The sequence below is a fragment of the Telmatherina bonti genome (assembly GCF_933228915.1).
Source record: "Telmatherina bonti genome assembly, chromosome: 12".
NCBI lineage: Eukaryota > Metazoa > Chordata > Actinopteri > Atheriniformes > Telmatherinidae > Telmatherina > Telmatherina bonti.
In genome coordinates this window covers 18066153-18093264 of record NC_136610.1, presented here as the reverse complement: position 1 = coordinate 18093264, position 27112 = coordinate 18066153, and the positions used below count along the sequence as shown (strand labels likewise).

Sequence of the window (27112 nt, the reverse complement as noted above, 5' to 3'; positions counted from 1 at the left end):
ACCTCACATCTGCTCATACACAGAAAACAGCGCAATCAGCTTTTTCTCAGAGTTGGTGGAGAGGGCGGTGGTTTATCTGAAGTAGTGTCTGTTCACAGATGTACACACATACACCACATGCTTAAAAGGTGAGCAGGGTTAACTGTGGATGTAAAAACAGTAGCTAAAGTTGGTCATAAGATGTGAGGATGTGGGGTGGGGGCGCTGAGAAAGGTCAAGCACATTTCCATCCTTCTCTTTTGGCTTTAATCTAATCCTGCTGCTTCACTCCCACCCTGTTTGCCTCCAACAGCCTCCTTTAAGTCATGGTGCTCTGAGTCACGCTTTATTTTTTGTCTTGTGCAATTCTTTGAGCTGCACGGACAAAACAGTGAGCTGCAAAAGTAAATTTCACTCCCCAAGGAGACAGTTTTACACTGTGAACACATGAAGATGCCAGTATTCACCAAACCACCTGTTATACCTGCACAAACTATCACACACAAATAAGATAGCTTTATAGATAAATTAATAAAAACACTGGAATTATCCTGTAACCTTAGAATTTTCCCTTCACACAGAGATTGTTTTCATTGGACAGTTTGTAAAGCAGGATTTGTGTCATAAAGCAACACAGCAGATTTATGAAGACAACTTGCTGTTAAGACAGTACTAATAAAATCACAGTTTTTGTCAAGCACTGACCGACTCAGAGATTTTTATTTAATCTTTTGTCAAATTTGATCTTTATAAAAGTTTTTTTTCTGATGCAAAATGGTTATTTGATTTTTTCTAAAGCCACATTCTCACATTCAAGTATAAAATGTTATATATATATATATATATATATATATATATATATATATATATATATATATATATATATATATATATATATATATATATATATAAAAAGTCCTAGCATGCAAAAAGAAAGTAAAATGGTATCTGCCATTTTACTAAATTTTGCTAAATTCTATGTTAATAAACTTCCTTGTTTTTAAACCCTAGAAAAGTTCTTTACTTTAAAAAAAAAAAAAAAAAAAAAAAAAAAAAAAAAAAAGTCTTTTCCACATGTAAAAACAGTAGCTAAAGTTGGTCATTAGCCTGTACACACACCAAATTTTCGCCTAAACTTTTTGTCTATATTGCAGGACTATTTGCTTTTTCAAACGTCATATTAAACTTGGCTGTGCAACAACTTTCGCTTCTGCTATGTCAGCAAAATAAAACAATAAATTATCATTATTTGATGTGCAAAGTTCTGTAACGTATGACATCCTATTACAAATGGAACATTGTGTAGAGCAGGGTTATAGTAAGAGTGCTTATTTCAGCAGATAACTACAAAAACTACATCATCGGTATCATAGTTGGTTAATTTAAATTATAATAGAATTCTTTTATTCATATAGAGGAAACATGTTCAACTGGCCCAGTGCAACTAATATGACAAAACCTCCCTGATACAATGTCAGCAACCTTGATGACAGCACAGAATATTTTTTGCCAATTATTTTTTTCTTAATTCATTTGCACACAAGATATCTTCCACATAATCTAATACACAACCTGACATTTCACTTACTGAAAACTTTGTAGAAACCCTAAATGAGGCATTAAAAAGGTCTCGAGGTATTAAATCTCTGTGGTACAAATATGATGTGACATTCCCGGATGCTGAGTTTGGAGAAGTGAAGGACTGTCCTCTTAATGTGACACCTGATGATTATGCTGTGGTTCACTGAGCTCTGTGGAGGATCAGAGCCAAAGGAGTCAGCTGTGTGTGTGTGTGTGTGTGTGTGTGTGTGTGTGTGTGTGTGTGTGTGTGTGTGCATGCAACAGCTGTATGTGGAACAGTGACTGGCAGGGAGTGTGGATCGTCAATGCCAACAATGTTAATGACTGGTGTGTGTGCTGGCGAGTGTGTTTGTGTATATTGACTGAGGTCCAGTGTTTGAAAGGACTTGATGTGTGTGTATGTTAGAAGATACAGGCGCAGACAGAAAAAAACAAAAAACAAACTTGATTTCCCAGTCAGCAGTTTAGCTTCTACTTGTTGGACTTCTCCAAGTTGGGTCGATTTCTCTCTTTGACTGCTTCTGGCCTGTATCACTCCGTCACTGACCTTTCCCTTCCTCGCTCTATTTTTCCATCTCCCCCCGAACACTTTGCAATTTCGCTGTTACACTCATTCACCTTCTCTCCAGTGTGATTGCTCTTTAAACCTCCTGCAGGAACAGTTTCAGGTCACTGCAGAGAAGCTGTCTTATTACTAACTTCCCATCCAGTAAAGTGGAAAATAAGATTCTGTATGCGAGTGTGTGTGGGTGTGTGTGTTGAGACTTGGTGACATATGCGGTGTCTCATGGGGAAGGACTGAAGGTTTCAGGAATATTTCAGAATAGGAACAAACAATGTGGAGTGACATGTGATTGTGTGTGTCTACCTGTGTAGTTGGGTGGACAGATGCAGGTGTAGTTGTTGACCCCGTCGATGCAGGTGGAGTTGTTCTCACAGTCGTTGTCTTCACAATCATCTGGGTTTATCTCACAATGTGGACCCTCAAAACCAGCTGGACACACACAGCTGCACACAAACATGCACAAATGTGCATTATTACACCATATCTGGTGCAGGTCAGATCACACACTCCTGTAGCAACAGACTTGTGAGCATGAAAATTAATTTATTCCACTACACTTTGATTTTAATTGTCTTGTAATTAATAGCTTTGGCTTAATTTTGTATTTAAGCTTTATCCTTTGTAGCGTGTAAGTGCATACACACCACTGGACTGATAGAACATCTATATTTAGTGGACTCCATTTCACGTCTCCTTTTATAGCCATAATTAACTATTGATATTGCTTATCAAAGTTTTAACTCTCCCTGCAGCAAACTATAAAGCCAACAGTCTGCACAAAATGTAGAACATGAGGCTTCATCCATGTTATCTCTGTTTGCAAAAGTTAAAGATTCTAAAATTTTATGAAAAATAAAGAAAATGATGACCAAGTGAGTGGGTGTTTTCCATGAATATATAAAAAATACTTAAATGAAAAAAGAAACAACATTTTTTTTCATCTTCTATATTATCCCTGCCCCCTTATCTCTTCCATCTCTTCCTAGCGTTTACATGTCCGTCAGGTTAACTTTTAGTACTTATTACCAAACAGGAACAGTCATTTAAAACAGAAGAATTAAGTGAAATCCTCCCTTCGTATCTGCAACATGCTCTGTCTGTTAAACCAAGTTTAGCGCCGTTGACTGAATAAAAAGAAAGATTTTTGCAGTGAAAACACAGATTGTAAACTGACCTGAACACAAGTAATTGGAAGTAATCGACCTACACAGACAAAGCATTATATAATTATTGATTGTATCCAAAAATGATTATTCTACAGTGGTTTTTGTTTCTTTCTAATCAGACTTTGTTGCCTAACAGACTTTTTCCCACGCCAGCGCTTATCTTGTTTGTTCTGTCCTCCCACATATGATAGTCAGCTATTCCACCCAGTCTGCCTCATCGTTTGGGTTCACATCCAGCTGCACTGACTTTAGAAGGGGCTTAATGACCACAAAACAAATTCTGTGCCTGAGATACAAGGAGAATTGCTGGGCCTCGGTGACAGTATCGGAGCAGTTTTCATAAATAAACTTATAACTTCAGAAACAATAATTACAGAAGCAACACACTGTGTGGATGCTGATGCAGGATGGTGTGACTCTAAAATCGGTTTCAGTACAGATTTACTTGGTGCTCAGTTAGTAAATACAACCTGACTCATAATTCCGTACTTTATCTGACAAATATGTACAATTTTAAATAAATTTCTTTGAAATTTTCAGCCACTTGAAAGGAATGGATAAAACAGTCTGACAGGATACAGGGATACAGACTGAAACCAAAGAAAAATAGCAGCAGGAAAAAAAAAAAAAAAAAGATTATCTGAGAAACAAAGAGCACTACTGGGACTGACAAGGTCAGGGATCACAGTTCCACCAATCAAATCCCCGTCCTGACATTTAAATTATATCATTTGACAAATGGGTTTCTGCTATGAGACAATCTAATTGGACTTATTAAGTATCCCTGGCTGATTGAATAACATGTTAGAATGTCAAAGGGTCCTGGTTATGCCCTCCCTCTGGATCTCCCCTGATCATAGCCTGGTCTCTCACAGAAGTATCTACCTGTATTGGTATTATCATTAAGACAAGACCAGTAAAGGGTAAAGAGACCTATAATAGCATTACCACTCCAGCATGTGAAAGGCCAGACTTGTATAAAAGCTTTTCAAAGGGCAAAGGCCTTGTTAAGAGGGTCGGGGGGGACGCAAATCTGGTAGAAAGATATTAATGACAATTCTTTCAATTATAGTTGCTGTTTGTCAGAAACCTTAGACAAAGGGAGACTCTGAAATGACAGCGATTGTCTAGACAGGCACAGTCATGGACGGCTCTGCTGACACACACACAAATACAGTACATATGGGCAGTTATTAAACAGGGAGATTGGAGCTTTGTTTTTTTTTTTTTTTAAATCCAACAAAAACAGCTGGATCATCTGGGACTTTTAGGAAATTCATTTAAAAAGTTTGATGTGGTTTGGTTCAATTTAATGGCAGAAAAACTATTTTGTAACCAATGCATCATATAAAAAAGTCATCCTACATATGGCCTATTTCAATCAATCTCATTTATAAATACTTGTTGACTGTTTTGGTTGCTTTAGGTCTGTGGTCTGCTTCCAGCTCAGATGTTGTCTTAGAAAAATTGTAACCTCAACACTTTTGTTGTGGTTTTGTAATGCATAAGGGATTAAATATGAGATGATTGGCGGAATAACACAATGTTACATTTTTTATCTCCTTGCCAAGATTTCTGTAAAGAAATTTAACAAAGAACTTTCGAGTTTCCCGAGACAGAGGTAAGAAATCTGTCAGAAATTCTGGATGAGCTGATCGAAGTTAGTGAGGAAACTGAATGTGTCTGCACTCCCTCAGCAGCTGCCACTCAGAGGCTCTTGACCCCTGATGTCTCCGGTGGAGCCGCTCTGCAGCCGGGAGTCAAACACTGTGATTATGTTGGGCAGCTCCCAGGTGTGAACGTATAAAACTGTGTGAATGTAAAGCAGACATTCTTGAAAAGCAGCTGGTATTGGCCATATGCTCTCTTTTTGTGAACATAGGTGAATAGAGAGAAGACATGCACAGATTTAGAACATGAAGACATTGATTAAAAAGGAAAAGAGTCAAGTCCCATCACAGATATTCTTTATAAAACGTGCATGTAATGAGACAGCTTTAGCAAATCTTTGCTAAAATATGTTCATGTTAGTTAATTTAAATTAATTTTAAATTTAATTAGGTTGGTAGCACAAATCTTTTTCTGATCTGATTAGAGATTCCCTCTCGTCTCAGCTTAACACACACACACACACACACACACACACACACACAGGCAGAAAAACACTTCATAAGGTTAACTTGATATCTTGGGAAATGCATTGTGCAGTGAACCTAGACCATCCACTGCAATCACACTGTGCACCAAGCAGAGTTCATTTTCCCTTTGGGTGAGAAAACACAGAGGTGTTCTTAACATGTCTTGAAATAATAGAAACAGAAGGAAAAGCCAAATCAGATTCAATTGATAACTTAAAGGATCATAAAGCATTTTCTTTAACAAAAAAGACCCTAATGTTTTTCCACTCAGACAAGATATGTAATAAAGGAAATTATATATATATATATATATATATATATATATATATATATATATATATATATATATATGTGTGTATATATATTTATATATATATATGTATATATATATATATTTTTTTTTTATTTATTCATTATGTTTTATATGAGAGTTTACATATGAATCAAAAGTTGCTGTACCTAAATTGGTCTTCATGGCCTGGCTGAATGTGGCAGGTTCCTCCGTTTAGGCAAGGGATACTGATGCATGCGTTGATGGGCATTTCACAGTCTTGACCCTGGAAGACAGAAAAGGACAACGTCGAGCCAAGAGATTAATATCTGTGTTTAACTGATTTCTCTTCTACTTCTGTTCAAACAAAAACTTCTTTCATCAGCGATTTCATTTTACATTTTTCACTGGCTTCAAACCGTCTCCTTTAATCAACACTTACAAGAAAAGCAGAAAATCTCCCATGACTCTCCAAAGCAGACATTGGAGTTATTCACATGTGATTAATCAGGTTCTTTAAAACAGTAACTGAAACTGAAACTTATTTCTGACCATGTGACCATAAAAATATGTAAAAAGTGGGAAAAAAAAGCTTAACTTTTCCTCAAAGGAATTAAACTGAGATAACTGGTTTGAATGTTTTAAAATTAGTGGAAAGAAACGTTTAAACAGTATCTGCTTACAAAGCAACTGCACAAAATTGTTGAATGCTTATTTTTCTTTCTTTCACTCGAGAAACAGCAGCAAAAGTATTGGCTACATGCATGAAGCCTGATGAATAAATGATGAATACATGTAAAATCATGGATATTCTGATATAAATAAGCTTGCAGAATCTGTGAATCTGACACATACAGATCATGTGCACATAATTTAACAAAGCAGCTAAAGTTGCTTTGATGCAGCAGACGCTATGAAGGAAAAATAAACGGACTTAACTGACAAAACAACCTGAATATGATGATCCACTCAATTCTTTTTTTATATTGTTTAAGTACTATTATACTTTTTTCAAACATACTAATGACATACTATATTTTTGAGTTGTGAGTGCTAAACATAATTTAAGCCAGGAGTCATGGCTGTGTTGGATGTGTAAGGATGCTTTACCAAGAGAACTAGTATGTGGAGATCTTTCAGTTTGATGCATCCATCTTGTTCATTGTCCAGATAAACAGCTTTCACTAAAAACTGTATTGTATCTGAGCACTACTGTACACAGACTCACACACACCCTTCTACATCCAAACCTGCAGCTATAGGAAACTAGGAAAACCTTTGGCCTCATCACATCCACTTCCTCTGATCACAGCCAAAAAAAAGTAATCTTGCTTTTGTTCTCCATCCATCTTCATTATTTCCTTCTTTTCTTTTTTTTCTACTTGCATTTTATTCATGCTCACTTTCATTCACTTTTCTCTTCACTGCTGCTTCTTTGTTGCTGTTTTTGTTTGTCTTTACACCCACCATGTTTTGTTTTTTTTTTGTTTTTTTTTTATAACATCTCTCCCTCTTTTCTCTGATTTTCTGCTCTTTCCATCATTCTCACTTTCCCCTGTGGTTAAATTTCTCACACCCTTCTCTGTCTCCCTTCTCTATCTAACCCTCTTCCTTCTTTTCATTGCTACTACTTATTTGACAAACACATTTTAATTAACTTTATCCCAGTGGACACCAACAGAGAAAAGAGGAAAAAAACATAATCACAGCCATGTAGAAACCCACAAGCACACCACCATCACATTTGCACGCACACACACCCACACACACAAACACACACACACACAAACACGCACAACAGTTCTGGTTTCTCAGCCTTTGACCTTGGGAGGTGATGTTTTAATTAAAAGTAATTCTAAGGCTTTGTCCTCCTGTACGAACCCAAATGTTGTGAGGTGTGTGATCTCATGAGATCAAAAGTGTATCTTAAGAGCTTGCATACAAGCGGACATAAACACATACACGTGTACACAGATCTTCTTCAAAGACTTGAACCCAATGATCTCTCTGCAGACATGAAAACAACTGGAGGATAATCCGATGTGGAAGCATAGAGCATCTAACGGACGTGTCAGACACTTAAGAGGTTTATAGCAACATATATCAATATATATATCAATATATATCATCATATATCAATCTATCTATCTATCTATATATATATATATATATATATATATATATATATATATATATACATATATATATATATATATATATTTATATATATGTAAATTATGTTTCTATAATTCTTATATATATATCTTACACATATATATTATATATATATGTATATATATATATATATATATATATATATATATATATATATATATATATATATATATATATATATATATATATATATATATATATATATATATATATATATAAATATGTATTTTTTTTGTGTGTGTGTGTAAATTATGTTTCTATAATTTTTTTTTTTTTTTTCAAAGGCCTGGACAATCTTAAGTGTGGACGGTATGGCCAGCACATTACGCATTTAGAGCCGTAGCATATGGAGACACTATGAAGTCAAACTAAAGTGTTTTGGAAGCATGACAAACATGAGAAACAGCATGACAGCTTTCCAGCAGAGAAAGATGAAAAACAACCAGCTGCTGCCAACCAAAGGACCATCAAGCGATGGATGTCAAAAAGCTGCATCCCAGCTCTGAAAGGGCGTAGCAAATTACAAACTCTGTCACAAATTCTACTGCTAGGGATTTGCATCCATATTTAGTGCTACAACCAGCGCTGCTCCAGTTTGTTGCCTACTTTGGCGCTAAGATACACTTTGAAGTCCCATCTCGAAGATATCTTCTTGACACAGTATTCACCAAACTTAATAATGCTGCAAATCACACATAACAGGATGATGGGAGGATTTGATGAAAAATGAACTCTGTTCATTTTTGTCAACATTTTCTCTCCATCAACATTAGTATGAACTTACTAAAAATATGTCATTATATGCTCACAATTCTTGTTGCTTTGCTTTTGTTTTGTTTTCATTTTACTGCACATAAATCTGTTATGGTTATAAATACATTGCCATAAAAGTATAAAGTATTTAAATGGTAAGACATGAAGTAGTCATCACTTAAGATGCATTGGTGATCTTTATGTAATTGTGCTGAATAGGAACTTTGATATGACAGTTTAAAAGTCACCAGATGCAACATCTCATGTTCATCATCCATTTCCACTAAATCTAATCTTCTATAAATAAATAAATAAATAAATAAATAAACTAACTGTGCTGACATAAGTTCTAAACCTGGTAATGACAGCAAAACCCTGCCATCAGGTATACTTTGCGACCCATTAAGGTTATAAATACACTGTGCAAGATTAAAATACAGTCTCTACTCTTAATCCTTCATCACGTTGAAGTCTGCCCTGAAATCATACGCACTACAGTTTTTAACAAAAAGCATTAACACTGCGCTGCAATACTAATTTTCTTTGTGATTTTCTTGAGCAATACTATGGATAGTTATATCTAATTTTATGAACAATTATTATGAATATTTAGACATCTCGTGCAATATTTTTATACAAGAAACTTAAATGTACTTTTACGAATATACTCAACTGTCTGCAGATGAATAGTGATTAATCTGTTTATTACATCAAATTTAGCACTGAATTTTCCATTGATGTTTTCACAATACCAGAAAGAGCCTATATCCATCATTTATGAACTGTTTATGGTAGAGATGCAGCATGCTAACAAGCCTTAAATATATTTCCATTGATATAAACGATTCAGTACAAAGTAGCCTGACTTGAGTTCTGCACAGTGCTGAAGTGGAGATACATATTTATACTTTGTCACATTTATTCAGCTTATAGTTTAAGGTGCACTTTTTACAGAGCTTCTGCCAGAATGTGAATATATATATAAAAAAGAGGTTTATCAGCCTACATCATTTGATTAGTCAGTACTTCTAGTTCAGACAAGCACAGTCATCATTTCTCTGTTGATAGACGGGTAGATACATTATTCATAATGGGGCTGAAGTTAAGCCTGGTAAAGCTGCTAATACCACTGGCTTATGCGGCACGCTTGTCCATCTAGGACACCTTTCACACAAGGCAGCAATTCACAACAGCTAAAATCTTTTGCTTATTCCATGCCTGCTAGACATTCAGAAAGTAAGACATTTAGAAAAAACTGGGGCCATGAGGCACCAGTACTGGATAACCACATTCGCTTTGGTGATGGTTTTTCAGTGCCTGTCAGTCAGCAAAACAGTGTAGTCTGTGTGGACCAAACTTTCAATAATTTAATTTTTTTTTCTCACAAATTTTGTTCAACAATTACATTTCACAAAACTAGACCACTGACAATATGTGCAAACTGGGTTGGAATTGTTGCCAGTGTTAAGGCATGATCCTACAATAAACTGATTAATGTTATCATCCATTCATTCATTCATCCTTTTGGTCGTTGCGTTTTGGATAATGTCTCACCTTGAATCCATACGGACAGGTGCAGTGGTAGGATCCAGTAGCATCCGGCACACAGGTACCGTTGTTCTGGCAGGGGGCTGCCAAACATGGGGCGCACTTTGACATCAGACTGATATCCACTGGACCTATGTATTATAAAAGAGGCACATATAGGGGAATAATGGGAGGTGATGATAAGAAGACAGAAGGAGGGCAAAGGAAAGTGTCAAAGACAGATATTCATATCTGAGCTGAGCTAAAAGCGCTCCTATAAGTAATTTAAAAGACCATGTGGAAAGAAAAGTCTTTGTAAGAGTGGAAGTGTAAGTGCTTAGAAGAGAAATTAATGTGATTTGTCTCAAACGCCGGAACATGTAGATGCAAGAAGTGAGAGATTCAATATGATGGTACGTCTGTACATGTCTGCGCAGCACATTATCTTACTTTCACTAATTATCTTAGGAGTTTTATTCTTTGTGAGAAGAATCCCACTCTCAGATATTCTCTCAGACACGGGATCCATGTAACAGTTGAATCTAAAGGTCTGTTTCTCCTGAATGCACCATATGAATTACATACCACTAAGAGGATGGGATTTTGTTTTTTCTCTCCATGTATATAAATTTTAGGTCTACTACTGACCAAGCTGAATTAATGAAGCTAAATGTCTTTACTGACTTGTTTGTTTGTTATTCACAAGTTTGTGTTTCACTGCACCCAAAGCAGACAGGCAACAATGTCAAAGTCAGAATCAGAAGCTGCACAAGAGGATGGGAGGCCAGATCTAGCCCAGTTTCTCAACACTAGACTGAAAAGATCTCTTCTGAATTCAGAGATCGAGGGCGTGCCAAAACAGTTAAAAACTGAAATGTATGATGTTTGAGCTCATATTAAGGGAATAAAACAAGAGAACCAGATGAGAGAGAAGTGTCCTTACCTTTACACTGAAATCGGTTGAGTGGTGTGGTGAGCAGCAGTCTGTCAGCCATGTCTGGAGGTCCAGTACAGCGAGCGATGCCTAAAACAACATTTGTTTTATTTCCCATTTCCCTCACAGGGAGTAACAGACCTTTGGAGTAGATTGACACCAAAATTACTTATTAGTTCTTTAAATAACATTTCTTACCAGGTTCTTTGAAACCGGCTTTGACCCACTGAGAGAGCCAGCGTAAGTCGCAGTTGCAGTACAAAGGGTTGGCACCAAGAGCCCTGAGTACAATTAGAAGAAACAAGAAAAGAGAAAATTTCTCATCAGACACACTTTGTCAACATTTAGCAAACATTAGTCACAGATGGAAATCTTTGGGCTGCACGTACAGGTGGGAAAGAGATATGAGATGGTTGAAAGCCCCTTCAGGGATGGCTGACAGGTCATTACCATGGAGAGTTCTGAAAAAGAAGAAAACATGAGAAAAAGATTATTATTATTAACCACAACATTGACTCTGATGAATAATTGGAAAAGTCCATTTTTGACTCATTGGGTTTTTGTGTACTTAGTTGAATTCAATACATATGTGTGTATAATTATACGATTTAACAGCTGGAAGAGAAATGTGGAGTTAGCTTCATTGTTTTACTGTAAATTCTTAACCACGCAATTTTAAATGGCAAACACTTGTATTTAGGACAAATTTACTTTTAATATGCATTTACATTGTAACTGCTGCTTTTACTTCTGTAAGCGACTTTTAGTTAGATCCAGATCTTGAAGCTGCATTTGAGGTGAAAATAAGGATCTTGAGAAACCTACAGCATTAGCCATCTTATCAAAGTTAAATGCCACACTCAGTTTGGAGCAAATTAACACACCAGTTTAACCCTCAGCAGCTGCATACTAAATTATTTACATTTATTCGTGATTCCTTGTTGCAGACACATAATTTCCCCCTTTTTTATAATAGAAAAATGTATCCATTATTTATGAATGAATAACATAAAAAGAACCAAAAGTGTATTTCCTCGTTGGTCCATGGCTTGTTTTGGTCTCTGAATGGACTATGGGATATAAAAGGTCTGATGTGGTGTGATCTAGCAGTGTGTGTGTGTGAACACACAAGCATACGTGTGTGAAAAGTCTGTGTCACATGAATTGAAAACTCAAATGTTTATTGTTGTGCATTTTTTGTGTGTGCCATGTGTTTTCAGGTCATGTGTAGTTGTGTGTGCGTGTGTGTGATTCTCAAACTTTTGTCTCAGAGGAGCCAGAGTGCAATGTGTGTATGTGTGTGTGAATGTGTTTGTATGTTAGCGTCTCCTGTGTGCATCCATTTGAGTGTGTTGCCTGCTGGATACAAGTTCACATTCCATTAGAGCGAAGGGATATGGCAGGGGACAGCTATCAAATCACGACTATTGGAAAAGGGAAGTTGTGTGTGTGTGTGTGTGTGAGCACATAATTCAGTGTGTGCTTTAAGGTCAACCTTTACCAGAGCGTATGGAAATATTCATACACAGATCTAAGGGTGCTTTCTGTTCTCACAGATATGTGTATGAGTTCCTAATGTTGGCAAGAGTTTGTGTTTATCTGTTTATGTGTTTGTGCATCTATAGATGGTGGTCTAACAGCCCCTGCATAGACTGGCCCAGAGGGGGTTGTGGGTAATGAGGAAGTGACAGTGATGACTGCCTGGCAACCAGTTGCTATGCGGGGGCAGAGAGGGATCAGTCCCCACGGCAACATCAACTAAAATGAAAGGAAGGAAAAAAAAGTCATCACTAAACTTCTGCAAGGTGAAAGTCTCATAAGAGATACAGTCAATTTGTAGAGAAAAGGCCAAAGCTGCCATCTCAGATGGTGACATACGGACATGTTTGGCTCTGCACAAACAATGGTTGCCAAAGCCTTTTTGTGACGCTATCTTCTTAACAAAATAACATCCAGAGTGATCAATCAAATAGTGCTGCAGTGCCCGTTGAAGCCTTAGATATGTTGAATTTAAATATTATTTCATCAATAGAGAAAATCCATCAGCTTTAAAGGCAGAGTATGTAAGATTTCAAGGCGAATCTTTCCACCACCAGGTGGCAAACACCAGGTCTTGAGCAAAACCACAAAACTGCTACCTCCACAAACGACCACAGGTTGACAGTAATGAGCAAAACTCCCCCCTCACCCCTCCTCCTTGCCAGCTCCAATGAGGGCAGGAATCGCTTGTGAGCTGTAGCTCAGAGCCGCTCTGCAATAAATGGGCTTATCCTCACCCTACTGGTGGAAAAAAATTTCTTTTTTTTTTTTTTTTACTGGTCAGAAAACATTCAAGAAGGGTCTTTGTCATTAATTAAACTTGTAATTTAATAATGCATTAAGTATGGACAGACTGGAACCTACATGTTTAAAAACTATCTAATTATGATTGTAGTCATTTTTTTAGTTAATTTATTTTGAAAATATTGAAAATCTTACATACTCTACCTTTAATATGTTGAGGTAAACAGTAAATTAACAGTAAATTACAGTAAAATAGTAAATCCTAAGCATTAGGAACAATAAAGCCTACATAACCAAGCCTTTTTGGTTATACTAACAGTGACCTTAAACCATGTAACAAGATTAAAGGTCAATGAAAAAAAAATTACATATAAGTAAGAACTGTGTTTCTATTGGCACCAAATCACTTTACTAAAAGAACGTTTACATTTTTATTCACCACTTAAATACTGCATGTTTGCTGTGGGTCCAAATACATGAAAGCTGCCATATTTGTGGTGTCTCTGAAAAAACAAAGGACTGTGCTTATGAAATGAGTAGCTTCTGAATTTTAAAACAGCAGTATTTGTTTTGTTTGATAGGAGCTAGAGCACATTGGACATTAGTAATGCCTTAGAGAGCATACAGAAAAAGACAGTACACATCTACACAATTTTGAAGTATTCAGCTGCAGTGCAGTTTTTGCTGCACCTGAAGTCACTGGATCCACTCACAGATGAAAACATGTTCATGTTTGGAAGGATTTTGGCCACCGACGATCAGCATTCATTCAGAACTGATTCACATTTGATGTCATCCCATCTTTACCGCTAGAAGTCATACACACTGTATGTACATTTAAGTACTATGTTAATGTCTGTTTCCTTTAGATACTGACTGATTTGATAAAAATAAAAAAGTTCCCCAAAGTAAATTACTCTTTACCAATTATTATTTCAATGGAGCACTTAATCAGGATTTAAAGAGTTGACTGTTTTGTATTTTCAATATTGATGGGGTGAGTCAGAAAAGAATATCTAATAAAAAACAATCAAAACTAAAATTCAGTAAAAGCAATACCAAATTAGTATTCAACCTGCTAATTATGCTATTTACCTATGGGCCTGCCTTAGGGAGCTAACTTTAACTGGTAAATGCTTTTCTCCTGGAGCTTCAATTCTTTTTAAAATGCTGAATAAAGAAAATGTGGATTAACATTTCAGTTTAGCCAAGCTGAAGAACTCCCAGTATGCGCTTTTAGAGGCTACAAATATGCTCATGAATCTTTAATTTTCTAAATAGCACACAGTGGGCTGATTTTGTTGCTACCAACACCCACATCTTGAGTGATCATGTTGGACTAAATGCTTATAAAAACTTTGATCAGAAATAAAATGACATTTTGATCGTTTCCATCTGGTATCATGCAGGAATGTGGTACTGCAATAGCAGTAAAGACAACCACATCATTGTAACTTGCCTTTTGTCGTTTATTCCAGAGGGATTTATTGACAGCTGTGCTGCAGTAAATATATTTTGTATATATTTTAAATTCAATTTGAAATTCAGGCTTTTGTTGGTTTCATTTGAGCGAGTGTGAAGCTGTAAGTCAGAGATGAATAACAAGCTTATATTTTTAGCATAATAAAACCTAGGTTTATATGGCTTAATGTCATATTAACATTCACACTGAGTAACTAATTTGTATTGCATTTTTTGTAGTGTGACACACTTTGATCAAACTTATTCTTTTTGCTTTGCACATACTTTAAAAATAACCAGTCCTAAATATGGAACATACAAAAATCAATAAATTCTACTGTCAATAAGAAATTAAATCTGTATGAACTGGTTGTTTTGTGCATTGCATAAATATTTAGTGTATGACCTGTGTGTGAGAAGCTCCTTCTCACACACATGTAAAGGGGGTGGTCGAACAGCAGCATTCATATACACACTGTGCAAAGGCATTTGGGTTTTTGAGACAGAGGGTGGACAACTGAATGGATGGCAAAGAGAGACAGAAGGTGAAAGTCAATTAATCAAACACAACACTGGGTGGAGGGAAAGTAAAGGAGGACAGGATGGATGGACAGAGGCACACAGCAAGATGGAGATGCCAGAACATGCAGACAGAGAGGGAGGATTTAAGAAATGAGAGATGGGTGAGCGTGACTGTATTTTAACACACCACTTAGCTTGGAATTAGAGAAGTACTTAAACTTTGATTTAGTTTAGTAATATAGCCAGCAAAAGGCAGTGTTGAATATTGGATCAACTGTGGCACTGTGAGCATACTACTCACAGGAGGCGAAGTGACTTCAGTCCATCAAAGGCATGAACTGGTATGCAGCGAATCTGGTTATAGCTCAGGATGCTGAAAGAAAAAAGACACCAACAACCTTCATTACATACAGCCAATACACAAACAGAGACAGAAAGGCTGGTAAAGCAGATTTGGCTTGCAGATGTCTAGATAATGTAGGTTAAATATGGGAAAGTTAACAAGAACATATTAAACTAAATAAAACAAAGAGTGCAGAAAAAACTGTGTGGTTTTATGGAAGGTTAAACGTCCAACAACACAGATACTGTTTGATTTACTTATAATGAACTATAAACTACTACAAACAGGCAGAGAGACAGATTTAAAAATGACATTATGATCTTTGATAAATAATGGCATTAAACACTAAAGTGTGCAATTACCATTAAGCTGACATTATTAATCTTGGAGCCTGATAATGATTTTACCATTACAAACATCACCCCTTCATGTTTGATTAAAAAAAAAAAACAAAAAAAAAACCAAAACAAAAAAAAAAAACAATTAGGTAACCGTAGCTGGACCACTGCTGAACAGAATGATCCTCAATAAAGTAACTCCTAATCATATTTGCTGATTGTCAAGAGGTCTAAGAAATCTTTCATCGTTTCAGGTTGAAGTGGTGTGAAAATTCTCTAAAATGAGTCTTACAGGTCAGTTTAAAGTAATGGGAAAATCTGATGTGGAAAATCAAACACGCATCTCTGCTTCTAGCTTCAGCTCGCAGCAAAGTGGGTTTAGGTAAAACATTTAGCAGAAAAAAATGTTCCAGTGATGCTATCTCAGGCTGACAGAAGTCCATGGTTGCATCCTGCAGCACGCGAGTGAAAACCAGAACTTTTATATGAAATATGAAACAGGATGTTACTGGAAAAGAACAAATGTGCACAAACACTTTGTCCTGACATCCACAATCAAGTAACCCAGTGCTGTATAATATGCCATGTAAGTTTAAAGGCAAAAGAGAGAGAAATATAAACTTGTAATATGGGATGGTATTAAGTACATCCACAGAGCTGCACAGAATAAATCTCCATGGTAACTTGTGTCATAACATATCAAATTCTTCACTATCTCATTAGTTCTTGGATGATTTGAGCCAGGTTGACAAAGAAATCCCAGTTTAATCCTGTATCTTGGTTTTGTGTAATTGTCTTTTTGGATTTCAATGAGTTTTGTTCTTTTATTGTATTTGTTCTAATCTTGATCTTTTTGTGTTAATGTCCACATTAAGTACTATTGTCCTATAATTTGTTGACTTAGAGATAATGTTTCACTTCTTTCCATGGTTTGCTTTTGTTTATATCTTTTAGTTTTTTATTTGATTGACCTTCATTCTCTTACTTTTCTCCTTTTTTTTTGGTAAAGCCATTTTATATTTAGCTACAGTAGTTAGTGCCACGTTTCCAGTTAGCTCCATTCACTGTCTTCTTACTCATTGGTCTAAGTATTTAGTTTTTTATACACCTGCCTTGCATCAATAATTAGTAGCCTAAATTTTCCTTTTGTCTTGGTTTCCTTTGTTCGGTGCAGGATCCTTGCTGTTGCTTTCAGATTTTCCTGCTCTTGGATCGATGGACATTATTTTCAGCCTGTGGGATTTCCTGCTCTCCAGACTCTTCTGTTCGTCCTTTTAGCAGGCTAACTAAACACTCAGTTTCCTCATCAGCTGTTTCTTCTGCATGCCTGTATTCAAGTCTCTCTCCAAACTCTCAACTGTCCCGACATATGTGGAAACACATCGTGTGCTTGTGTTATGACTTACAGTGTGGCGAGTTGAGTCATGTTGCTGAAGGTGTATGGGGACAAAGTGCTGATGCTGTTGTTACTGAGATCCCTGTGCAAATACAGACATCCAGTAAATTGCCAAAGACAGACACACAGAACATACTGCATGCAACAATTTGGAGGACATTTGTGCCCTCCGTTCAAGGTTATGTGAGAAGTACATACACAAGTGACAGCTGCTTCAGGGCTGCCAGCTCCTTCGGCACAGATGTCAGCATATTACCCTCCAGGTATCTGCAAGGAAACAGGCATACTGAATTTAGTTGGCTGTTACAAATGAAAATGTAATGTTTTGAAAATGCACAGATATAGGACTTTAGGGATGAATAAATGAAAATCTAACTGAAAACATAGTTTAAGAACTTGTGATATAAAAGATGTGAGAGATACAGAAGATTAACAAAAGGCAGATAAGAGGATGGAAGGTTTTTGTTTTATAGTACGTTGGTATACAGTTAAAGATACGTTTCCTTTTGGAAGTTAGAATAGAAAATGCAGTGTTGTTGGTTGTATGTTTTATTTGCACTTTGCTCCAGGAAACAAAAACTGTACATTTAAGGAACTGGATTTTCATTTAATGTACTTATTGTCTGATGACTGGGAAAAAAAATGGGGCTCAATGATGAATGCAAGATGTATGAACATGTGATTAGAGGGCAGTCATCACACAATTCATTATACACTGGATTTTTTTTGGGTTGTTTTTAGTGCTATTGTAATTTTTACATTTCTGATTTGTCCCAGAAATGTGTCTTTTAGCAGATGGCAGAGCTCACACACAAGAGTGATATCAGTCTTCATTTGACCCATAAGCACCTTAACATATTACAGTAATGTGATATGACATTTATCCTATATGTCTGACTGATTATGCAACAACATAAACAAGCAGGATATCACTATGATAATACCAAAAAATTTAATTAAATTCAAAATTAAATAAAAAACATAGTAGAAGAGAAGTTGTAAACATAGTTTTGTCATTACGTTTCAATATAAACCAGAGGCGAAGGTGATTTAATGATATAATTCCACTCTTGGAGGGATAGGATTTCCAGCTAATCAGTGATCCAGATATCTTGGCTCAACTCAGCAAAAAGAACTGGATCTTTCACCTTTTTAAATGACTCAACACTTGCTGCCACCACTCACTCTTGTAAGTCAGCATAATTAAGCACATTTTTATGCATATTTAGTGTGTGTGTGTGTGTGTGTGTGTGTGTGTGTGTATGAATATCTCCATTTTCCTACTAAATTTTAACATTTTTAATACAATAATTTCTACATTATGTTTATTATAAAAAATAGTCATAACATATGTACAGGCTACTTAAAGCTTAATTTATGTTCATTCATAAATTTGTATTTCAGTACAAAAGTGAACACAAGGCATCTGGTTTTCTGTGCAGAAAAGCCACTGTTTCCCATCTGTCCAGTTACTACATATGACAGTTTTATCTTACAAATTCTGCATTCTGTCTTTGTGTTGTTTATGTTTTTAAAATGGGTCCAGATGTTTGGCTTTACTGTGTTTCCAACTCTCTCATCTTAATCTCAGCCTTACATGTATGCCTTCCATTTCTGTGCTCTCCTCTGCCAAGAGACTGTAACACTGATTGTGTTGCTCTACACACCCCCTCAGCCTTTCAAACTGATGGTAGGATCCTGATCTGATTTGGCATCAGAGTGGTGGCATGACATCACCACAGTGAGGGAGACCCTGTGGTTGCTACCCAGCAGTGTGGCTATCATTTTACCACTTGCATGGAAAACAATTGGAGCAACAAGACCTTGTTCTTGTATCTTAGTGTGTTGTGGCCATGCAATGAAATATTTATAACAATATTAGCAGATGTCTCTGCAAAATCCCAACTAGACATTTTATTTTCTCCAAAATATAAAAGAATCTTTTAAGCAAAGACAAAAGCTAAATATCTTAAATATGAATGAATGCATATCCACTGAATGCATAAGCATATCTACTAGTCAGTATGAGACATAGTGAAACAAAAATAAGCGCATGTTTTATGATCCAGTGGTCTCTCCCCCTCTCACTTTCAGGTCATAAGTAGGTCATGTGGACAGTATGATGGAGTGTCTTCTTCATCATAATCAATATCTAATCACTGCTATTGACCCTGGTGAGAAGACCTATTTCACAGCTAGAGAGCCTTCTGTATGTTGGTGAGGTCTGTGCATGCGGTTGTTTTTGCACCTTTGCATGCAAGTGCAATAATTCACATTTACTGTTAAAGATTTAGTTTCTAGTACTTCCTTAATTTACTAATCTTGATAAACATTGTTTTATCCTTGTTTTATGCCTCATTGATTCAAACAATTAGTATTATTATAGACATTATTCCTTTATTGGTCTGTTTCTTTATTGCAAGGACCCCTGAGAGCTCCAATTTAATGACAAATGTGGAGCAATTTAAAGAACATAGCAGTTGGATTTTACAGGGAAATCATCAGGCCAATAAATAATTAAATATGTTATTTATAATTTTGTATAGTAAGAATATTTTGCTAGTCTATGTTAGTCTTGATATAAAGAGAATCTATTTTAAGATGGCTTTTATACATAGGAGCTGGCAACATCTTCGAGAATAAGGAAATGGATTTGGGTTGTTTATTAACAGATTTCTTTGGTATCATAGCATTAGCTCTGATAGAAGCACTCTCAATGGTTGTATCTGTCAGTAGTAGAAAGGTTTGAGTGTATTTGCTCTGGTAGATAAAGCAAAAACAGTTAGGAAATCTTAAGAACATTCAAATAAAACTGATTTTAAACAGAATATTTGAATGTTATTCTTTAAGAAAACAACTCAAAAAGGATACATAAAAGATGATAAAATTACTTTTCAACATTGCACTGCAGCAAAGTGTTTATGTCAATGTGTGCATGGAGCTTCACATGTCATTGAGTGCATGCTCATTTTTGGATGTACAAATCTGGGTGCATTCCTCCATTTGCTTGAGCTTTTCAGTGCATGCGAGCTTGTGGGTGTTTTCTTGCATGTTTGCCTGACTCACAGCTCTGTTGTGTCCTTGGGAATGCCTTTGGGCAGAGAGTTTAGCCCTCTGTTGCTGCAGCGCACCACGCCATCTGAGCACGTGCAGACGTCTGGGCAACCAGATGCAGGGAGACAACTATTGTCATCAACACCTGGGGAGAAGGGAGAAGAATGAGACTGTATAAGGACAAAGGAAGGATGAGCAAAAGAGACATAAAGAGAGAGAGAGATTGGTGAGGAGAGGAAGGAAAAAAAAACTTAGACAAAAAGGAAAATTTGGACACAAGTTGGTGAAAGAAAAAGCAAACAGATAAGCCCAAAGTATTAATGGGGAAAATTTCATAAAAGTCTGGATTCAGCACTCATACCAAATGACACAAGGTTGCTAAAACCAGCAGCACTGATGTGTTACAACTTCTGGCTCAGGACCCACAAACTGGTTAAGTGATTCTAAAACACCCTCAGAGGATTCTGACAAAATAAATATGTGAAAAAGTTCTCAGGAGAAGCTATAACAACTTTAAAAAGCTGCAATTACAACTACAAAGTTAAATTGGACACATCTGTAGTTAGTTGTTTTCATGACCTGCATTGTTGGTCGGACCAAACAGAAGTTCACTAACGTGAATGTTTCTAGAAACTTGTACGGTTCCAGTGAGTAAATCTTGCAGATTCAGATCCACACATCTCATTAAGATGGCACAACCTGAAACTTTCTTAACAGGTAGTGTTTTGTTGACTGAGTCTGAGAGGTTAGAATGTGAACCTACATACCCCACACATACATACAAACATATTGCAAGAATAAAATCACATCTGACAGATTGGAATCACTGTAACACTCAGAAATAAGAAGGAGCAGAGATGAGAGCTGAATGTTCTTGTTGTTCTTGGCTAAAAAGGTCTTCCATTTCCTTCATTAACACAAACACACACACACACACACACACACACACACACACACACACAGCTTTAATATAGCCATGCAGCATGTAAGTAGTTGAACTGTGGTCCCAAATGTAAAACAAGCCGAGTTAAAACCATAATGAAGGATAATGAAGGCTGGACACTGAGCCAAACATAACGTAACGGCAATTTGACTATTTCTTGTGTGCTTTTGTGTGTACTTTTGAAAGAGGGGGGAAAGGAAAATCTAATATTTATACTCACGTATTTAGAGACTTTTTTCATGTTTTTGTAACTGCCTCCAATAAGTCGTGTGTTAATGCAGTGTTAGGATGTGTTTCAGTGCTGCACATGCTGAGTGAGTTTTTAACAGCTCCCTCTCTTGTACTGTGGTCATATTGTCATTCACTTTGTCGTTTTATAATTGTGCTAATGTCTACATGTTGAGTAAATGGGCTCTTATATGCTTGAGAGTAGAGTCATGTCTGCATGTGTAAATGTGTGTGTCTAATCTGATGTGTGTGGCTTGTGAGTCCACAGGGAGGTGTAGCCAGGGGGCTGACTTAGTCTACAGTTGGCTAATTGAACTAACATCTAAATGTGTGCTAAATATCCTCTCACAAATTCAATTAACTTTACCTTTCCCCCGGCTGCCTCCAGACACCTTAACAGCTATTTTACTCAGCTATAAATAGAGTGGACATGAGCCCATAGGTGTGTGTATGTGTGTGTGCTTCCCTTTGCCTCTGTTCTTCGGAGAACCAGTTTGAAATTTATGCCATTAAAGTGAGGAGGTTCAAGCATCAACAAGAAGTTACACTGGACAGTTTGTTTGTTTGATTGTCAGCAGGATACCTGCAAACCTTTGACAGCTTATGGGCCTAAAGCCAAAGAACAATCGATTAGATGTTGCTGATGATCCTAATCTCTGATACCAAAATTTAAAAAGATTTTTAAAAGGAAAAAAAGGGAAAAAACATTATTTATGTAGCATGTATAATAGGATGGCATTTATCCCTTTAGATTTTATTAGAATAAGCAAAAGTTAAACTGAGAAACTGGTGCTCATTGAAGGGATTGTAAAAAAGCTTTGTTTTAAGGGCTGGATGTATGACTGTGAATGTTTGAATTTAATATAATATAATAATATATTTGTGCAGCTGAGTGAATCTGAAACTAGATTTTTCTGAAACTTTTTGTGTGTAAATGTGTGTGCCAAAATGCAGGATTGAATATCAAGGTCTGATACCATCTTAGTGTTTCCTTATCTGAACCCACCCAAAGGAATCAACCCTAACTACTTTCCAAACTCATTTTCAGTAAACGGTGGCAGCACGGCTACAGGAAATTAGAAAAGCCTAACGAATTAAAAAACAGAGACAAAAAGGAAGAATGAGGCAGAAAAAGAGAGCAAGAATGGTCTCTAAAGCAGGATAGAAGGGATCGGGGTGGAGTACATGTAACACACAGGGAAGGGTGACCGCATTTTGTTCATGGCGTCAAAGTTGGCTGCCAAGTCATCAGCCCAAGTTGCTGTAATCTACTAGGCATCACTGTGGTAAAAGCAAGGCCACAGCAGAGACCACAAATTGAGGTAATCTACGGCTGATGCTTGCAAGGAATTACTGATCCTTACAATGTTATCCTTACAAATCATGTTTTAACACAACCTGGAACATCCCACCTTCTGACATCAATGAAACTGCTTAAAGGATTTATTTTTCTTTAAATGTAATATTTTATATATATGTCCACTTCCTAATGCAGTTGCAATGAAACTAGTAGTCCCTGCGGACCTTTTATTGCAGGAGGAATTTCCAGTAAAGTTTCATTACAGTAATCTGTAATCATGACCGATCCTGATGTCTGAGGACTTCATTAAAAATTAAGTTCCCACATTCAACAGTCTTCCTTTAGGAAATTTCCTCTTAAATATCTTTCTGGGAAAATGCAGAATGCATGAGATTAGAGGAATGAGTAAACATGATGCAAGGACCAATTTAAATGACCTTTCACACACTTGACTCGTGCTCTTATCTGCACAAGACACATGGCTGCTGAATGGCACATGTCATTTGTTTTCGGGTTTAAGGCTATGACCTTTTTGTTTTCCTCACACTCCAGTGTAATTGTTAATGCTGGCTGCAAACGCCCTGTAGCTTAGCAGTCCAGGATTAATGCCCAGAATTATCATATTAATACTTTTTTAGAAAGACTTTGATGTACAAATGTTATTTTTCATAATATATGCTGGGGCCAAAAAATTACAATAAAAAAGATGGGCTGAAGTGAGGAAGGTTCACCTTCGCAAGTGAAATCTGGTGTAGCCACATCCTGGATGGGGATCTCCTTCAGGAAGGCTGGTTTCTGACAGCGAGGGTTTCCACTCACCACCCTGGTCTTCTTCAGCCACTGACCCAACCAGGCCAGGTGACAGTCACAAACATATGGGTTGGATAGAAGGTTTCTATGGAAAAGGGAAAAAGACCAAAAACAGTTGGTGAAAAAGAGACAAAACTATCTTTCAGTGTTTGTATTTTTTTTTAAATCACTATCTATGCCCATTTAAACACATTATGATGGAAAACAAAGAGAGTAAAGGAATGGAGGAAAGGCCATTAGATATTTTTATTCATTTAGGAAAGTACAATGTTGAATAAAAGAAAAATGTCGGACTGAGAAATTCAGACAAGGAGAGAAAGAAAAGGTTATCTGCACATTTTTTTCATTTTTGATCGCATCTTTTTGCCTCTTGTTGCTTTTTTTTTTTTTTTTAAGGACAGCTCATGTAATATTTATGTTGTGCCGCATTTAAAATGAAAAAGGGTGGAAGTAGCATCAACAGCAGACTGGACAGGAGGTGTACGCATATTAAAGCTGCTCTGATGTCTCGTGGCACATTAATAGATTATTAATAAAAACCTAAATTTCTGTCTGATCCATCTTAAACAGACAGTTTACAAAGCCAGAAAAAAGAAATCACATTTTGTAAGAAATCTTGTTTTTGACTTTAGAAAATCTGAAACCGTGTTGGGTAAACTCTGATTTGTTATGGCCACTGACCTTTTCTCCTCAGTTTACTGCAGTGTTTCAAATTCAACACAGCTGAGTAATTTCTTTCAAAATATCAACAGTGAACTGTGAAGGAAAAGAGATTTAGGGAGGCTGTTACAGTAGGTGGCAAAACAACAGTGAGTTCAATGAGCAAAATAAATTCTGTCCTTTTTCTATTTTTTTTTTTTTACAACCTTCCACTGACAAGAGAATATAAGTGTAAAACTTGGGGAAACAAATCGAAGCTTTATCACAACCGGTATATCACTGTATAAAGCCAAATGCTTATTTTTAATGATGACACGCTGCTTTGATGTTACATCTAGAGATGCGGGAAGTGCGCAGTCTTTTATTGCGTCCACTGTCACAATACAACGAAATGCTGCTTTATATATAACAATATTATTGTGTACTACTACAGATAGAGATGAGTTATTTACTCATTTCCTTGTAATGAATTGACCTCACAAGCTAAATCCCTTCCTTCCTTTTCAGTGTGTTAATCTTTTAATTAAATGGACAAACTCTGCAGGGAAACAAGAACTAAGAATAGAAAGAGATAGTAGAAAAAGTCAGGCAAACAGGAAAGATAAAGGAATGAACAGACGGCTTGAAAACAAGAACTATCCATCTTTCTTTTAAGTCACCCAGCAGGTGTTTGAATATCAAATCCAGTGTTATTATAAGGCCACTGCTGACAAAAGCATGAGTGGGGACAAATAACAGGAATGAGGGAAATGAATGATAATTTGTTTGTAGTGGAGATGATGATGAACAGACCCAGTGAGCAAACGTCAGTTTCTGCAACAGTGCATCCATCTATCCTGCATCCATATATCCCTGTTTGTTTGTTTTTTCTTGTGTCCTATCTTTTTCCCAAAAGACTCAAGTAGAAGCTTGAATCAAAGATGACAGATACACATCAGGTCAGACAGAAGGAACAAAAGGCAGAACAAGGAAGACAAGCATGGAGGAAAATAAAGAGGGAAAAGGCAGGATGTCAGGAGAATGCCTCGGCCTGGCATTTCTGTCTTCTGGGAAAAAAGTGCATATGAATAAACCTGTAATGTTTTATTGACATGATAAAAATCTATTATTTACAGGCATCAAATCTGGGTGGTCAGTGGATTAAAGAAACAAAGACACATACACATAGACATGCACACGTGTACTTTCATCATGCCCACCTTGATAATGTGATGTGGCAGGTTAATAATTGTCATAACTTTGTTATAAGACACTTTTTCTCTGTATTTCTGTGTAGAGACTGAGCACCAACCAGGAGCCTTGTATTAATGAAAGCTTTCCACCCCTTACACTTGCTCACACTGTATCTAACACACTCCTCAGATAAGTAGATAAGCCATCCAGTAATTGATGTCCTTATCGCAGCATCTTTGATAAAGATAAAAATATAAATAAATCCAGCTTGCAGCTTTTGAGTGGTGCCAAGTGGGTGTTTGCAGATGCTGAAATATCACACTTTGATAACAAATACCCTGGGATTCAGACCAATCAAGTCAATAATGATGGAGAGCATCTGCGAGGAGGATAGTGTCCAGATGATAACAGGTGCCCAAACATTACCCTGTGTGTGTGTGAGTGTGTGTGTGTGTGTGTGTGTGTGTGTGTGTGTGTGTGTATACTGCAAAAAAGCTCCACAGGGAGAGGACATACAAAAAAAAGATAAATATGAGATGGGGGTTGCATCTGTGACATATGCTGGGAAACTGTTCGAGTAACAGGATAAAACTTCATAAGGATTTTAGAATGAAGTAACAGAGAGAGGAAAGAGATTAGGACAAATTGGACTTACATGGTGGACAGGGAGTGCAGTGTGGCGAAAGCTCCCGGGGCGATGCTGGAGATCCTGTTGTCGTACAGCGACAGCAGACGCACCGAGCTCAGACCTGTGAATGTGCTGTTGTCAATGCAGCTGATCTGGTTGCTCCTCAGCATACTGGAAACACATACAGAGAGTTTGAAGGCATCATGGTGCATGCTGGGACAGAAACGCCATCTTGTAAGTAATGCTCTCCTGGTTCCCCAGCCTACTGCTTTTGATGCCTGTTTGTTCTTAATTCAACTGACTAAAAACAGAAAAATCTGCTGGTGAAGGAAAAGAAGCAAAAAGAAAACATGAGATTAAAGATGGAACTTCGGCAAGTTAATAAACCAGTATACCAAAGATTTTCTCCGATAAAATGCTTTTGGCCAATTTCTCTATGAAAACTGCATGTAAATTCAATATTATGTCTGAATATACACTCCACACTGACAACAAGATGTCTTTGCGATACTGTGAAGTGGATGGTGAAATATAAAATAAAATGAAAAATTTGGCAGTATCAATTACAAAATAGAGTGGTAGTGTCTCATGCAATCAAACAGTCTCATGCAACTAAACAGAGGACAACCTTTTTTTATTTGATGTGATACCCTATACATACACTGTCATCCACCCTGGAATCTTAGCTAACTGTTAACACAGAGTTAGTGATTTTGGGTAAACTTATATATGAAAATCTCGCTTTTAGACCAAATATTTTAGATTAGGCACATGAGGACCATTTAGATGGCTTTTAGACATTGTTTCAACTTGTTTCAATACATACAGCAGTGTGTTTCCTTTATAGTTTTATCCTTTGGGTTTAATAAATCACTATAATTAAG

At 36.6% G+C, this 27112-nt stretch overlaps 1 protein-coding gene across 1 annotated transcript in view; it reads right to left on the bottom strand.

The window, feature by feature from the left end:
* Positions 1-27112, bottom strand: part of slit3 (slit homolog 3) — a gene marked incomplete at both ends in the record, with an annotated part of 245648 nt that overhangs the window by 20054 nt on the left and 198482 nt on the right. The window contains 12 exons of the mRNA XM_079250218.1: positions 2429-2568; positions 5889-5986; positions 10183-10307; positions 11099-11179; positions 11288-11370; positions 11479-11550; positions 15657-15728; positions 17443-17514; positions 17631-17699; positions 20499-20631; positions 23689-23852; positions 26256-26399. Coding sequence (XP_079106344.1) covers positions 2429-2568; positions 5889-5986; positions 10183-10307; positions 11099-11179; positions 11288-11370; positions 11479-11550; positions 15657-15728; positions 17443-17514; positions 17631-17699; positions 20499-20631; positions 23689-23852; positions 26256-26399 — 1253 coding nt within the window. The remainder of the gene's footprint in view (positions 1-2428; positions 2569-5888; positions 5987-10182; positions 10308-11098; positions 11180-11287; positions 11371-11478; positions 11551-15656; positions 15729-17442; positions 17515-17630; positions 17700-20498; positions 20632-23688; positions 23853-26255; positions 26400-27112) is intronic.